Here is a 17,687-nt window from a genome sequence, read left to right as displayed (position 1 = left end):
TCGGACTTGTCACCCGGGACTAGGCTGGGCTTTCTCATCGTATTTCACGTCTGCCGTAGCGCCTGGGAAACTTCCTCAGCCCAATACAACTTTGAGCAAAAAGGGGAAAAAAAAAAAAAAAAAAGAAAGGCCATTTCCTTTAATGTTACAGCTGCTGGAAAACACAAGCCGACAAGTTCCTCTTAAAATATAATTGCAGCATCACTCCTTCAGAGGAAGCGAGACGTGGAACAGAGGACCGCAGGGAAAGCACTTAATCTCTACTCCTTTTGTGTAATGTAAGAAAAGACTAGGCTTTTCTATGCCGGAGAAATCTCCATTGGGAGATTTAATGCCTTTTAAAGTATTCTGAGAAAGATCTTAAGTGCAAATTGCTCTGCTGTAAGGCTCTAATCCGGTGAATTGGAAATGAGTTTGGGTATTCGAGGAGGCGGCTGTGCTTGTTTTTTGTCGTTTTCTGTAGTAAACGCAAATACAACCATACCGGTGCTGGACATGTTTTGTCTGAAATTTGGGTGTATTCACTTGCTACCTGGTGGTTCTGACACCCGTTTCTGAAACTTGTGTGTCCTTTCTACTCTCTTTGCTTTGACTGACCTTGTTCAGTGGAATCCTTTGTATTTTTGGTACTTCCAAATCTTGTGTAACATCTACCAGTGCTGTAGAAATGCATAATGTAGTTAGAGTTTTGGATGGCTGTCTTGCCTCCTGTTTGTTTTTCCTCACAAAAATCTTTTTAGAACTAAGAGACTGAGATTAATCCTTTTTTTTCCTCCTTCTAATTCAACAGATGCAGTTTATGTTGCTTTTTAGTCGCCAGGGGAAACTGAGACTCCAGAAGTGGTATGTCCCATTATCTGACAAAGAAAAGAAGAAAATCACAAGGGAACTTGTTCAAACAGTATTAGCCCGCAAACCGAAAATGTGCAGCTTCCTGGAATGGAGAGACCTGAAGATTGTCTACAAAAGGTTGTTCTGTCTCACTAACCTCGTAATTGCCATACATCACAAACAGTGTAATAAGTAGCAAAAAAATAATGAAGGTTGATTTTTTTTCTTTTTTTTTTTCTTTTTTTTTTTTCCCCCCACCTTCCGTCTGCTGGTTATGGAGAAGACTGATTTCTCCCTTGAATCTAATTTGATAACCAAGTAGGAATCATTCATGTGTGGAAAATCACTCATGCGTTTAGAAATGTGCTGAAGAAAAGAAATGAGATTTCCTTCTACTTTCATAAGGAGTGGTGGTTCTTAGTTCTCTGTTTAGATTCACAGAGTACATAAATGCATACAAATATGAAGCATGTAAGATTTAATAGGTGATAAAGAAAAACTAAATTTTACAAACATTTACCTCAGGCAGTGACTTCATAGAATCATGTGAAAATGTAACTTGCTTTTAAAGGCTCATAGAAATAAGGAAGTCATTCTTTTAGAGTACCTAGTTTGTTTTTTTTGTTGGGGTTTTTTTATCTTTTATCTTTTTTTTTTGCGATGAATACAAAAAGGCATTTCTCCTAATTGAAGAAATCATTGCTAGCTTTCTTTTGGTGGAAGTACTGTATAATTTTCTTTGCAATAGTTTCATTTCTCAGTTGTTCCCTAACTTTTCTAGGAGTATTTGGCAAGCATTTTTTAGCTTTGTGCTGATCTCTAGAATGTATTACAACATAGAGGTATGAAAATAATTTTCTCCGCAAATAACAGTAATCCTCATCCTGATTTGGTAGGCTGCATCTCTTCCAGCTAAGGCTGGTGCCACGAAACCCTAGTTGGTTATGAATTTCAGAAGGTTTATGCATTCTTATTTTCTCTTTGACATGGTAAATAATTTGTGCCCTATGATAAACATTGTTGTATTCTCTCTGTAGGGAGGACAGAGAAAACTGGAGCTGAAATGAAGAGTTTGGTACACTTTTCCAGTGTACCAAATGGGTAGAATCAAAAATGTTTAGATGTTTTAAGTCGTGGTTTGATATATAGATTGGTGCATGTAACATCATGCACATGAATGTTACCAGTCTATCTAATACATGTAGTTCTTTAACACAAGGAGGAGGAAAGAGGAGGAACAACACATAAGACTGTGCTTAAAGAAAACATACAGAGTTATCTTTCTCTGCCTCTTGATTTACTCACAAAACTTCTTGTACATACCTTTAGACAAGTTTGCTCAAATGCTTTGTGTGCTCCCATAAGTGATAATGCCTGCAAGTGCTCTTTCAGCTGGGCTTTTATCAGAAAAATTAGGCATGAGTAGGCCAGTCTGTTCCCTTCCTTGCCCAGTCTTGAACAGCAGTAGCTGTTCTGGTGGTGAGTTGATTCCACACAGCTGCTTTCCCTCCCTGTCTGCTTATTGCTGGTAGCAACTACTTGTCATGTTATTCTGTGTCTAGGAAACTGGTGGAAATTTGGGAATGACTGAGTTGCTGAAAGTTGTGGTGTTCATGCCTCTCAGTAGTGTGCTGTGGGTCCAGTGGTCAAGGAGATGTATCTAGACCATTTTGGGCTGGACGTAGACTGCAGTCCATCTGCCTGAGTGCTGGTGTGCATAGCTGACTGCAGTAGCTTATTTCACTGCCTGCAAACCAATCTGGCACAGTTGGCCTATGAAATCTTGCTTGAGATTAGCTTGTATCAGGCTAATGAACATCTCAAATCTTGTTTTACTTTTGCTTTTTTGGCAAGTTTCATTAGGCTAAAACATGACCAGAAGGACTGCGTATAAGAGGTGATAGTTTAAATTCCTGTATCTGATAACATTATGTGGTGGTTTAACCCCAGCCGGCAACTAAACCCCATACAGTCACTTGCTCACTCCCCGCTGGTGGGATGGGGGAGAGAATTAGAAGAGTAAAAGTGCGAAAACTTGTGGGATGAGATAAAGACAGTTTAATAGGTAAAGCAAAAGCTGCATACAAGCAAAACAGAACAAGGAGTTCATTCCCTACTTCCCATTGGCAGGCAGGTGTTCAGCCGTCGCCAGGAAAGCAGGGCTCCATCGTGTGTAATAGTTACTTGGGAAGACAAACGCCATCACTCCTGAATGTCTCCCAGCTTCCTTCTTTGTCCCCCAGCTTTATATGCTGAGCATGACGTCATACGGTATGGAATATCCCTTTGGTCAGTTGGGGTCAGCTGTCCCGACTGTGTCCCCTCCCAGCTTCTTGTGCACCCCTACTACTCGCTGGTGGGGTGGCGTGAGGAGCAGCAAAGGCCTTGACACTGTGTAAGCACTGCTCAGCAGTAACTAAAACATCCCTGTGTAATCAACACTGTTTCCAGCACAAGTCTAAAACACGGCCCCATACTAGCTACTATAAAGAAAATTAACTCTATCCCAGTGCAAAACCAGCACATGTTAAAAGCTTTTAGGTTTGTGGGACAGACTTTTTTCAATCATCACACCGTAATTAATGTTGATGAGTACCAACTGGTATGATTTCTTTGAAAAGGGAGATAAGCTCAAAAGTAGATAATCCCAAGAAGACAACCATAATAGTCGAAGTCTAATACTTTCTGAAAGGTGGGTGGCTAAAAGAGAAACACATCTGCAGGAACTTTGTGGTGTTTGTGAAATTGCTAAAGGTCCTCCCAGTTGCTCACAGACAAAAGGCTCTTGAGCATCTCTACTAAGATCGGTTCTTGTCTGATCTATTACTGGGAAGGATCTGAACCTCCTGGTGCAAAATGTTTTTCAATATAAGCTATAAAAGTATGTGCATGGTGCTACTGTGCATGTTGCATGTCCATATTGCTATTATGAGTCTTAAATTGCTGAAATCGATGTGCTAGTTTTGTTTTTAGAGTGCATTTACTGTGAACATGTAAGAGAGAATTGACCTAGATATTGCTCAAAGATACTCACTCAAAGAATGGTGGGCATTATTAGAAGTATACTCAAGGGTCTCATTGATGTACCTTTTTTGAAGAACAGAATGAACTCAAATGCAAAATTGGCAAGCCAGTAGCTTTTGCTGCCTTCTGATACTTAACATTTATCAAGAAAGCTGGACTATTTTGATTAGCCTCCTTAGCTCTGTAGCATTTCATCCTTATAGGATGCTTTCTGAATGTAACTTCAAGAAAATGGAACTAAATGGTTTTAAATCCATCTGAATGTGTGTGACTAACTTTTATTTTCCTTGGTTTCATACATGTAGGAATGGTTGCCGCCTTAATTTTTTTCTTTAGCGCTACAAAACATGAAGGTGCCCTGCTTTTAACATGGTTCATGAATTGGGATGTATGTATTCTGTAGCTGGTTTGGAAGAGAGTTTTTCAGGCTGGTAGACACCAGAAGATTGAAAAAGGATGTGAACTTCTAACTTCAAGAGACAAATAGAGATTTGAAGTGAATTGCGGGGGGAGAAAAAAAAAGAAATTCAAATATGGGAAGCCAACAACAATTGCAGTTTATGAAAATAGAGAGGGAGTCATCTGCAGACAGCTGATTAGAAACTTAGCAAACACAATTAATGATTGTTCTTCATGTTTTGTCAATTTAAAAACTAACTGTAGTGGTATTGGAGCATATAGGGTAGAAGTTCATGCAGCTTTGTGGCAGAGAAATGTGTTAAATGTTGAAATTTCTAGTTTTACTAAAAAATGGAACTTAAGATAGGATGTGTTTTATTTTTTTTCTTTGAAGATCTCAGCTGTTCACTATTTTAGCTTCTGGTGGTATTGTGTGGTATATTGCAGTCAAAATCAGAAATTGCAGAATAACTGATTTTTATGTAAATTTTACTTTATTAGCATTTGGTTAACTGAGGTCATGGGACTTGGTTATTGTTGATTGGTATTTGATGAAGGATTGCTTTTATGTGTCAGTTTGGAACTGTATTTGCAGTATGAAGTTACAAAACTGTCATAGCTTGTGCTGCTCTTAATGTTGTGGCAATCGTCTTTTACTTTAAATAAAATAACCATAATCATAGGCTATATTAAAGACTTATGAAAAAACAAGTTTTAAAACTTTGTTTTTACCCTCCCCCTACTGAAAGAAACAACAAAAGAGCCCATTCTGCAAGTAGTGTGCCTCTTAGCTCAAAGTGTTGTGAACCTAAGGTGCAGTCATGTAGCTAGCGGTATGTGCCCGGCAGTTGACATGATCCCTGTCTTTCTTTATGTAGCGGTATGTGCCCGGCAGTTGACATGATCCCTGTCTTTCTTTATGTAAGTCTTAGCTGCCAGTTGTATCTGTTAAAAATGTTACTATGGCGTTGATTAGGTGGCTTTTTAAAACTGAATGCAATGATAATGAATTAGGTACTTGGGTGTGATTATTTTAACTTGATCAGGTCCTCTTTGTACAGGATTGTAGTTCATGCGGCACTAGGAGGACCTCAGCATCAAGAAGTAGCAGCTTTTTCTTAGCGGATTACCAGTACCAAGATTTTGTTCATTTCTAAACTACTGGGGGGTATAGCCTTGCTGAAATGAGAAACTGCAAAAGAAATGCTTAATATCAGTAGAGTTGTTGTTGATTTCTGTGCCCTTGACTGAATAGTGACTGATCTGCCTGTCCTGGAGTCTCAGAACTTCTTGTTTTATTAAAGAAATGTGTAAGTTTTTTTGAGGAGAAAAAAAAACTTCTGCTAAGCACAACTTCAGTGGTCCCAGTTTTCACTGGGTCAGCTGACACCAAACCACAGATTCTTGGGCTCCCCTAAGTACCTGTCTGCCTCTTAAAGGAAGCTTGGTTGTCATTTGCAGTTCAGCTCTGCTCCTGCCAAACTCTGTAAGCTTTAAATTTCTGCAGTTAGGATCTACATGCAAGGTGACTTAGATGCTGACAGACTTACGGCTTGCTTGCAGCTTTACCTGGTGACAAACTTCCAGGGATGACTTCCAGCAGGTGTTCTCTCATCTAGTAGGAGAACATGACTGAACTGGTAGGATTTGCAAGTTATGCGCTGCTCACTGTGACCTGATCTCCCAGCAGAGAACAGAACCTGGTTGTGAGCAGAGTAGTAGTGGAGAACTCTGAATTTGTAGCGGAGGTTCATGAATTTGTTTCCTATTACGAAAACCCCCAAAGGTCATCTATCTGAAGGCAGGAATTTGTGTAAGTATTTATACCTCCTGTGTTTCCTTTTTGTTCTTTTATTCCATATTGCATTTTTAGGTGATTTTTCCAAATTGTTTTTGGTGTGTCTGTTTTTGGTCCCGTTTCTGACAAGTGGAAGATGTTTGTCATAAAATATTTCCCTAAATGAGTGTAAGCAGCTGAGTTGGGTCTGAAGATTCTGCTAATAATACCTACTGAGAAAAAAAAAAAGACCAAAAACAAACGACAACTGCAATAGGAATAAAAATGCCAGAATGTTTCTTACAGACTGCACTACATTTGCTTTTGTGTGATGTGGCGTACTTTACTATCAGGATTTGGCTTTTCATTCGGTGCGTATGAAAGACAGGTTTCTGACAGGTTCATTAGGAAGAAACAACACTTCTGCAGAGCAGAAATCTTTTTCAGCCCGAGTACAGTAATCTACTCATCTTTGTATGAACACTCTCCATGTAAGCTTCTACACTTGGCAAAACCTCTAGTTTATCTGCTGTAGACCATATGTAGACACTTTTTTCTGAAGCCCTGGCCTGCAGAGAAAAAAAAAAAATAGAATAAACTATTGCGTTTGAGAATTTGTGTCTGAAGAAAGGTACACCTTTGTAGTACGCTCATGCCCTTTGCAATGATGGCTGACTTGTTTATACTCTTCCACTATTTGCCATGTAGGCTTATTGAATCTGCATTTGTTTTGTTTTGTTGAGTAGTGATCCATTAGTCATGGTTGCTACTTAAAAAATACTTTGAAAAATATTTTCTGCATATAATGATAGATACCCAGACCTCCAATTTTTGTTAAGATGTCCACTGAGTAGTTTTTGTTTCTTGGTATTCTTTCTTCAAAACTGCAGTTGGCAGAGCGTGAATGTATAGTCTACTCACTAGCTGCCAAATAAAGTCTTTCAAAAGTATGTTACGTTTTCTTTGAAATGAGAACACTGAGAGCAGACCACTTCCTGGGAAAGTATTTTATGTTAGGTAGTCTCCCCCCCCCACACCCCCTCCCTTTTGCGAGTATTTGCATAAAATAGTTCTGTGCATCAAAAGAGACTCTTAAGTAATAGGAAAGCACAAAAGGACTGTCCCATGTGGATGAATTTCAAATATTTGAGTCAAATTTGATTTGATAAGGTCTGCTGGTATGTGATTCAACTTGTGTTTAAGGACTGTAAGGGAACAGTTTAACTACACTTCATCATAATCAGTGCTGCTCATCTGAATGTGAAGAAGCTTTGTCTAGATGGATTTGGCCTGAGTGCTGGTAATTAGTGTAAATGTCAACTAGTGTGCCAACGCTGGTTTTTTCTACAATGAAATACGGTAACGTGGGGTTTGACTTAGAAATTCCTCAGTAGGTTTGAAAACATGTTTTTAATGTATAGGATTGCTTTCCAATACTTTTTTAAATAGCTTTTTCTAAAAGATGCCTTATACAGATTGAATCTTGCAAGCTACTACAGTGCTGTAAATGTCCTGTAAAAATTGGTGAGGCACAAACACAACAGTGTAAAATCAAAAGAACTGTGCTCAGATAGGACTTCTGATGAGCTGACAAGTCACCATGCTGAAGAAATGAAAGGGCAAGGGAATTAAAGTGTTAAGTGCTTCAATGGAGGTGTCTTCCTCTGTTCCCCCCCATCAGGTTTTGTGGTAGGATGGAAAGAAGTTGTAGGCAGTAATTTTTTTATAATAGTTTAAAACTTCTGAATAAAAGTTATTCTGATTAGTTGTTCATGATGAAGCCATAGCAATTTGGCTCGGATAGAGCAGAGTAGGGGGACTTTTGGGTCATAAATGATGCTAGGTGAGTGGCTGGGAGACAAATTTGAACATACTACAAAATATAACATTTTTTTGCAGGACTTTTAGCCAAAACCCCGACAGTTTCTTTGGGGGCGTACAAAGTCCTAGCTGATAAAATATGTGTAATGTTTAAAAGGTGTATGTGTTTCTGTGTATGGGAAAAAAATACATGTTTTAAACTTGGCATTCACATCTTAATGACTTCTTTTTCAATAGGGCTGGCTACTGAAAGTGCTTAATGTGGCCAGTTGTTCTCTTAAAATAGGCAAACAAAAGCTATTTCTGGTTCATGTAAATTATCAGTTACAACAAGGTGTTACTTGAAATCTCATTTGTGCCATGTATGTCTGTACAGCATATGGTTTTGGCACTTGAGAAAAGACTAAATGAGTTTTTCAGCTTTCATTCCTGTTTTGGTTTTGCATCAGCTTTTTTAAACATGACTTGAACAAGAACAGAATTGGATGGTCTTTTTGTTAAAGTGGAACTCAAGATCATATCTGAAGTAAAGAATTCCCTGTCTTCCAAGGTGGAAGTGGATTGCTAGAAACTAGCTAATGGCCTGTCGTTAGTCTGATACCAGGTCAGTTGGTAGTGATTGAGTTGTTGACTTAATAGCAATTGGGGTATATGACATTAGTGTTAGTTCTGGAGTTTTTTGGGCATTTGTTAAATTCTCTATAAAGACCAAATCCTAATTGTGAATTAAATTTATCTTTCCCAAGGCATTTTCTATGGTTTTTAATTATCACACAAGCGTGTAGCTTGTGTGATAAAAATTTAAGATTGAATCTGTTGATTAGTATACCAGTGTTTGGATGCTACAGATAATAGAGAAATTATCTTGCCTCAGAACTCTGCCAGGAGGCCAAAAAATCAAATACATTTCCTTTTCCAGACACCTCTTAGGCTAATTTAATTCTCTTAGCTAAAGGATGGTAAAGACTGAAGTCTTGCTTGACTCAAGGAGGCAGATCCCTTTTGTACATGCGTGTGTCTGCTGGTCTTTCAGCCATTCTTTGGTACAACATGCATGGCTGTTGATTTAGAGTAACAGGATGCTAAGCTTGAGTATGAAGGACTACTGAGAACATAATACATCTCCAGTGCATTCATTTTGCTCATGTTCTTATGCTAACATGAGGATTATTTTGTTACTACAGATACGCAAGCCTCTATTTCTGCTGTGCTATTGAAGATCAGGACAATGAACTGATAACTCTGGAAATAATTCATCGCTATGTAGAACTTCTTGACAAGTATTTTGGCAGTGTGAGTTAGTAATTTCTTTTTAATTTTTATAGATTCACAGTCTCTTTATATTATGGCATTTTGTTTTATGCCCACAGCACTTTTAAAAAACATAATCAACTAGCTGTTGAAAAAGTGCATCTAACACATTTTATGTTGCTTGCTTGGCCAAACTAAACTGATGGTTTAACTATATAACTGTTAAAATACAAAATTAAATTATTAATTTGGGAGAAGAACTGTTATTAATCTGGTGTTAATTGCCTGTATTTATTTCATTTTGTAGTAGTCTCACTTGAGGTCAGATAAAATCTTATCCTTAGCTTTCTGTCTAGGTGCCCAGCTTTCCTTTTCCCTGGCAGTGCTCTAGTGTGTAAGCACTTCTTAAATCTGCTTCCAAAGGAGGCAGTTGGTTGTAAACTAGCAGAAGTGGTAAGGAAAGACAAGGCAGAGATCTGCTTACCCTAGCAAACACAAACAACTGTAGTAATGTACGTTAGCACTCTTAGAAAAACTGCTGCTCATCCTTCTGCCTTCCTAGTCCTTCTGACTAAAAAATGCACAGGATGAATAAGAAATTTGAGATGATTGTGTTTTCACATTTTTCTGTAAGATTGCATGATCTGCCTTTGGATACTGCAGGCAAGAACAGAATATTCTCTTGCCTCATGAAGAGCAATGTCATGCTGACGGTTGTGAATTGAACCCTTTGTAACAATGAAAATGTTTTCCAGAGAGGTTGCTATAATTGTTTTTAACTCAAGCAAAAAAAGATTTTTTCTTTTTTTTTCTCAAAGGACTAATTTTTTTGTTGCCTCATTTCTTAAAAGGTTATAGCCTGAGGTTAAAATCTTGATTTGGTGAAGCTGTGAACAAGTTAAGTTTTGTGAGAGGATATACCTCAATAGATAGTATCCTCCCACTTTGCAATAATGCTTGATGTTCTTTTTAGGTATGTGAACTTGATATCATCTTCAATTTTGAAAAAGCCTACTTCATTCTGGATGAGTTCCTTTTAGGAGGGGAAGTTCAGGAGACTTCCAAGAAAAATGTTCTCAAAGCCATTGAACAGGCAGATCTTTTACAGGAGGTAAGTAGATTCAACTTCTCTGGCCAAAGTATCAGCATGGTAGGCTGTGACTCAAAAGCTTTTGTTCCTCTAAGTTGTGGAAGGTGCTTTTTAGCATGCTTAGCATGTAGTTTCTAGTTAGTTGTCCTAATTGTGCAATATGATGATGTGATCTTCTCTTTTCATTTTGTTTGGCATGTGTATGTTGTAACCTACTGTGATTTTGCGTTTTGCTAGAAATGCAAATGTCTGTTTTGTGTGTATACCTAGATAATTATAGTTCATGCTGCTTTAACTTAGTTTTGTTCATGTGTCTTTGATTTCTTCTTTTTATTAATCAACCATTAGTTTTTTGGCATACCTGATGCATGTTCACTTCTTTACTGTTTCATTGCTGAAATCCAGAAGCTAGACTCTCTTCTTTGAGACTCGTTCAGGTATCGTTCTTATTCTAAAGACCTGCCTTTCTGCTATAGGATGCTTATTCTGGAACATTTCTGTCTTTTAAGTTGACAAAGCAGTAATAGTAGTGCCATAGAAACATACAGAATGAAGTATAAGAACATTTGTTTTTTCATTTTAAATGCTTTTGTTGTTCATCACTAACTTTGAAGACAGACAGATTGAATCTCTACCATTTTTCTTTGGAAAACATTTGATGGGAAGGGGTTCAATGGCATAGAAAACCTTAGTATCATTTCCCCATGCTTCTCCATCCTATGCTGGGTTTTTTGCTTTTTTTGGTGTTTGTTGGGGGTTTTTTGTTTGGTTGGTTTTTGTTGTTGTTTTGTTTGTTTTTTACTGAATTGCTGTAGTCTTGAGCTCAGTGCTAAGGTCCTTGAAATGTCTAAATGGAAGTCACAAAATTCTGGTGTGCTGGGGGAATCATCAGTCTTTTGTGCAAGTCAGTGGAACATAGAGTTTAACAGGGATGATGAACCTTAATTTTTTTAAATGTATTGACGTTCACTGGTAAGATTCTGTATAAATGTAAGCTCCTCTATTTTTTCCCCTCGTGTGAACCTTCAATTTGTTATTTCGTCCTGTGAGTTAATTGCTTAATTCTCATATAAGCATTCTGTGTTCCACTTGGTACACTTTTTTGTCAAATGTGGTATTAATAGGATGGGGAAGCACATAATGTTCTTTACCCTTGTAGTTGTGTTTGTAATCCTTTCAGAGCACAGGGAAATCCACAGCACATTGAAGTTCTTGTCTGTCAACAGCTGGTTAGTGTCATGAACAAGGTCAGCCATTACACACAGATTTGCTACCCTATTTTTCTAGGAAGGAAATACATGCACTTACTGCTTGTGTGCTAATGCAGTTTTTGTTGAGCCCTTCTTTACTCTTAGAAGGAATTATCTTAACCAGAAGTCCTGTTGCAGTTTACAAAGAGGCGGGGGGAAAATAATCCGTTTATTCTTTTAAAATCTTTTGCTCTTCTTTATGTGAAAACAGATATAACAGGTTATTATCTATTCCAGGCTGTCTCCTGCAAATGGACAGTTGATTATATATAAAATAGAATTACTGTATTTTTTCCCATTCTCACTGGTTTTGAATTTTATTTTCACTATTTTCTTAGGCCTCTTCCAAAGCAAAAATGCATTCTACCTCTAAGAATGAATTACTGATTTTCTGTCCAAACAATTAGCATTCTCTTTTTACACTTAATATAATTTAAAGTTAAAAATTTTACGCAAAAGGAAGTATCACTTTTTCAATGGGAGGCTTTTCCCTTCCCCTCATAGCTTTAATCTGATTACCCTTCCTTTCCCCATCTCTATGAGATTTTCTGTTCTGTCAAGGTTTATTAAATCTTTTCTGATTAAATTGGAATGTAGTAGTTTATTGCAGCACCACTGTAGTTTTATGTTTGATTTTTATGTTTTTCGTTCTTAGTTATATTATATTGACTGTTGATCAAGTATAAAACTACTCCATATATCTGATTTTTAGTTATAAAACCAGTAAAAGTCTGAGTTCATGTTTAAATTGAGCTTCCAGTAAAGTTGGACTCTTTCTGTAGAGTTTTGTTTTTGTATCAACTGTGCATGCTGAATTTGATGAAGAGGATTATTAAAATAATAGTTTGTCACAACTGGAGACTTTTTGATACTCTCAGTTAATTTCTGCTTTCCAGAATACTTCAAAGCTATCGGAATGGAATGTGGTTTGATTCTAAATGCAAACCATTTCTAGCAGGGTTGTCGTGTGTTTGGTTTTGACCACGTCAGATTCTAATTATGTGCAACAAAAGGACTTTTATTTGACCCTGAATACTCATTGCCTAATTTAAAAATTATTAATCAGTGTTGAATACACAACATTATTAATTAGTAACACTACATACATTAATGTATGAAGAACCTTGAAGATTAAAAGCTGTACAGAATACCTACACAAAGGAAAATCATTACAAATACATTAAGTGGCTATTTGCATGATGTTAAAAGAAAATATGCAGAGGCATAAATTGCTGAATAGTGAATTAGTTTTTAATAGCCTTGCCTACTTCTATTTTCTGTGGCAGTTTTTCAGAATGTATTTGCATTTCTGAGCACCTACTTCAGTTTGTCATTAAGTTCTTGGTTCTGTGCTATGACTGAAACATATTAACTTTTAAAGGCTTTTTCACCTCCACTTTCCTGTTAGCTCTTCAATAATGTGCTCAGTTCAAACGTTCATTCCCTAACCCCTGAGCCAGTTGTCAATACTGGCTGTGTTATCCATATGAATGGTAGTAAAAACTAATTATTCCAGTGCTTCCATGCTTCCTTGTAAATCTATTGCTAGAAATACTTCTGTTCAAAAGAATGCCATCACGTGTCTTGTTTGATAATTTTATATCTTGTTTGCTATAGAAATTTTAAATACTTAACTAGTGATTACAAAGGCATGTGTTTCTGAAAAGGTGTTTTTTCGCTTGTGTGAACAACTTGGTTATACTGAGAGAAGAAAATTGGCAGATGCAGTATGTCGTTGCATGAGTTATATACATGTGGTGTGTGGAACAGCTAAAAGATAATCCTGTGCATAATTTCATGATACTTACATTTTTTAATGCATGAAACTAGCAACAAAATATGTTCTATGCAAAAGAGATGATCTGATTTTTTTCACTTAAAAGTCTAGTTGCTGTGGTTTTATTTGATGATCCAAGTAATTCAGTATGGTGCTTGGAAGTTCATGGTCATTTACTGCGCTAAAACACTAAAATAAAGGAGTTAATAATTCTAATAACTAAACCAGGCAGTTATGTATATATTTAAAAGCAAATCTATACAGACTTGCTCATCTTCATTTGAAGTAGAAGAAAGTTCCTAAACATTGACTTCGAGTGAAAATTTTTTTTTATTCACCCTATGTAATTTTTATAAAAGTGTTTTGGAAATAATTGCCATTTTGTCCACCACCATTCTTTTGTAGGGTGTGTATGTATTCTTTTAGTAGTTGATTGCAGAACATCTAAAATACTTAAAAATATATATTTTTTTAAGAGGTATCTCAATAAAAAGGCCAGTGGATCTATTGACAAATCACACTTGTTTGTTTCCATCACTATTTTAGCAGTGATCAAAAATCTAAAAGCTATGTGAATATTTTTTCTTAGGCTTTTGCCATTTGGCCTCAGGTAGCGTTTACCAGTCCTTCCACATGAAGAATAATAGATACACTACCAATTAATCTTATTTCCATTGCAATTTCAAGCCCTCACCTCATCCTATATCCAGAAGGGTACCTAAATTGTTAATGTCAGCTGACTTGCGCTAGATGCTTAAGGTTGCTATGTTGATTTAAGCTTTTAGTTTTAGAATGAGCATCTTTGGAAATGAAAATTTGGTGAATTTCCTGCATATGAAAATTTTCTTCTTGGAGATGAAATGTGCTAATTGAAAACTGTAGGTTTGAAGCTATGCATAATAGTGGAGAGATGGTATTAGGTTGTCCTTGAGATATGGCAAAATAAAGGAATGTTAGCATTAGCAATGACAAAACAAAATCCCTGATACTTAAGCCTAGAGTGGGTGGGAGCATAAGGGGTTTTGTCTGGTTTAGGAAACAGCCTCTGAAAGCACCTGTTTCTTACTAGTCTCTTGAGAAACTTACCATAATTAATGCAATTAATTCAGTCTTCACTTAATGTTAGCTCTTAAATACAGACTACTGAAATAGACTGCCTTCCTAAGTTGGCAGTGACATTATTTGCCTCTGCTATACCTGTACTCCTCTCAATGTGAAAGAAGAATGAATAATGCAATCTTTACTGTAACAGACTGCCTTGATTGCCGTCTGTTCTCTATGTGTAACTTCTGGCTCAGTTTCAGGTAGTCAGCTTGGTTGGTCAGTTTAAGACTGCAGTTCTTAAGACGTGTATGTGCTTGATTTTAGGCACAGATCATGATCTGTAATTACATTTTAGAAGATACGGTAACTCTCATAGCTCCCCATACATCAATGAGAAAGGGATATGTTGTTAGTTCATTGTTTAAGGATTAGGAAATAGCTACGATCTTTGTGGATTTGGAATCCCTCGCAACTCATAGAAGATACAGTAAGTTGTGGTAGTGTTTCGGTAGCTGACACTTTTGTAAAATGCGTTTCAGACTTCAGTCCCTGAAGGTTGTTGGATATGTAGCTGGAAAGAGGTTATAATGCAGTTAAGATTGTTTGATCTTTTGGTTTAAGTATGAAGTGTATGTCTTGTCCATTTCTATGCAAGGTATTGACTCTGATACATTGATCAAAAATAGAGTGAGCTTGTTTATGGTATTGGTTCTAGACATTATTTAAGAACCTGGAATGAAACTGTTTGTGGTTTTATGTGATAGGTAAAGTCTATACATAAGCAGAATAAATAAGTCCAATTTGGGAATGTGGATTCAATGTAATTACTTTCTTTTTCAGGTATTGCATGTTTTCTTAATTGTGTTGTTCAAAATGTAGCTGCTTTTCAAGTAGTAGGTGACGAAATGCATGTGTGTGGAAATGGCTTTTTGTAAGATACTTCTAGTGTAAGATGTAGTTTTTTTCCCTCCAGTCTTGGGAATAAAAAGTTGAATTGCTTGATCTTAAAGACTGGCATAGTTTGTCACAAAACATATTACTCAAAAACAAAATAAAGCATACTGGACCTAAGTGAAGAGGTCAGTTGCTTTTGTGTTCATTTTCCCACATCAATTGAACAGATGGTTGAATGAAGTAGGCCTTGTATACATGCTTGATTACATTTGTGCTCTGTAACATTGTATATATAATATGCTTCCCTTTGGAAGAATTTATTTGCACCTTGTCTTAGAAAAATTTGTTTATTTGTTGTTCAGTTATGGTATGGGTTATTTTTGTGGTCATAAAAACTACACTGCTTCTTAAATTCAGCGTTTGTAGGATAGAGAGCAAGGAGATGCTAAAGTTACGAAGTGTTTGATTGTGTGGAACTGTGCAAGTGTGGTATTTCCAAACGTGTCAGTTAAAGTTCCAAGCCTTGTCATGCTATCATCTATTCTTTGTGTATGTTTTGTGTTAATTGCTTTGCTTTTCGTAGCATTCTGTTCAAGTGAAAAGTGACTTAAAATCTTTCTAGATTTTATGCATTTCTGACTTTATATATATATATATATGTATGTTTATGGCTATCTTGCGTGTCATTGACTGTACTATAGACTATTGAGTTTATAAAATCACTGATAAAACCTGCCAACAGTTTTTTAAGAAGTCGTCATAGCTTCATAAATACCTAACATAAATTCAGCTGGACTTTAGATGGAATGAACTGTAAGAATACCTGTGATCAGGAAACCTGCCAACAATTTTTTAAGTCATCATAGCTTCATAAATACCTAATATAAATTCAGCTGGACTTTAGATGGAATGAACTGTAAGAATTCACATGATCAGGAATCATAGGAACATCACTTCTCTTTGGAACAAACCTCTGAAGACAACTAAATTTAATAGTAAATTTAATAGTAGCAGACAGGTCTGTAAACCTTGATATCAAAGGTGTTTCCATATTTTTAATAGATACTTTTGAACTGTCCTCCTTGTATGTGGAGTAGGCTTTCCTGCAAATACTTACCAAGTCATACTCTTCTGTTTAAAGCAATAGGAAGTGGTCCAGAAAATGAATAGTAGAACCTTCATCTCTGTTTTTCTCCCAAGTAGGAATGGAGGAAGGGGAAGTTAACCTTTTCAGATTTAAATGTCTTCTTGAAAAACTGTTGTTGAGTGTCCAGGAAGTTACTGTGTCATACTTCACCCCCTTCCCATTCTCAGACTGCTTTTTTTCCTGGTAACTTAAATATTTTACTGGTCTGTATGTAAGTCTCGATTCTTTTCGGAAAAATGCAGTTCAGTGTCTTAATGTTCTTTGTGAAGTTTCTTCTGTATGTGTCTTGATGATTAGAACTTATCATAGATTTGCAGGCTGGGATTTCTAAATGCTTTAGAAATTCAGTTGTCTTTCCAGAAACGTTGTCAAATCTTAATCTATCCTTGGCTTTATGAATTGAAAATGATACAAAGCAGTCTGCTTTTCACCTGAGCAGCTTTTGTTCAGACCTTTAAAATATCATTTTAGTAAATCTGTCTCCATAATATTCTCCTTTTTTCCGCTTTTGTTTAGTACGTATGCATGTAAGATGTGAGTAATCTTATTCTATTAAAGAAATCAAAATGCTGATTAGAAGTTCTTAAGACTCAACAAGTTGTGAGGAAGGAGTCTTCATATAAGTCTTAAGTATGCATTCAATCAGCTTTGCAAATTGAAACATTAGGAAGTTTCAATTGTAAGTAAGACAAATTAGTATAGGTTAAGTCCTTGCTGTCTGATGACTATTCAGTACCCTCTCTGATGTGAATTCCAATACTAATCAACAACATCCACTTCTCAAAACTACCTATGAAGTTGATCATTCATTGATATAAGCAATTCTTCTAGAACTGTTGAGGGTATATTAACAGTACACGGAACTCCTCATAGATTATAATTCTATTAAGGGTATATTTATTATCTGTACACTAAACTGATAGATTTTTCTCCAGAGACATTATTCTGTTGCTTTCTGTAGAAGCACTGCGTCAGGGTGATACAATGAAAATTTTAGCACTGCTGCATATGCCATAGCTGTTTCAGGAGCTTAGTCGCATGCTTTTGGTCAATAAACATAGTAAATTCAATGAACAATTGCAGAAGACTGCTTGACGGTAAGGAGTATCTTATCTTCAAAATTAGATGCTCTTTCTGAATGAGCACATTAATCTGCATTTTAATAGAACATGTTCCCTGAATCTGGCAGAATGCTGAAAAGAGCAGTGTTAATGTTTGAACCTTGAGATAGTGAGGAGAAAATTCCATTTTTACTCTGGTGTCTGAGAATTGTCTGAGGTGATGTGTCATGATGCAGCGCTACTACCCTTTCCTAAAATTCTCACTACCTGTGAAGATGGTTTTAGAGCACCACAGAATAGTAGGTGAAAAGAATATAAATG

General features: G+C 36.5%; 1 protein-coding gene across 2 annotated transcripts in view; it reads left to right on the top strand.

The window, feature by feature from the left end:
• Positions 1-291: 291 nt before the first annotated feature.
• The window catches only part of AP1S2 (adaptor-related protein complex 1, sigma 2 subunit), a 30,999-nt gene continuing 13,603 nt past the window's right edge, over positions 292-17,687 (top strand). For both annotated transcript variants that reach the window (XM_009573859.1, XM_009573860.1), the window contains exons 1-3: positions 292-969; positions 9,037-9,145; positions 10,077-10,214. In XM_009573859.1, the coding sequence (XP_009572154.1) occupies positions 791-969; positions 9,037-9,145; positions 10,077-10,214 (426 nt within the window). In that variant the 5' untranslated portion in view covers positions 292-790. The remainder of the gene's footprint in view (positions 970-9,036; positions 9,146-10,076; positions 10,215-17,687) is intronic.

The sequence above is a fragment of the Fulmarus glacialis genome, unplaced genomic scaffold (assembly GCF_000690835.1).
Source record: "Fulmarus glacialis isolate BGI_N327 unplaced genomic scaffold, ASM69083v1 scaffold15383, whole genome shotgun sequence".
In the NCBI taxonomy this organism is placed as follows: domain Eukaryota; kingdom Metazoa; phylum Chordata; class Aves; order Procellariiformes; family Procellariidae; genus Fulmarus; species Fulmarus glacialis.
Note: the sequence above shows the minus strand (reverse complement) of the source record. Positions and strands in the feature narration are given on the sequence as shown.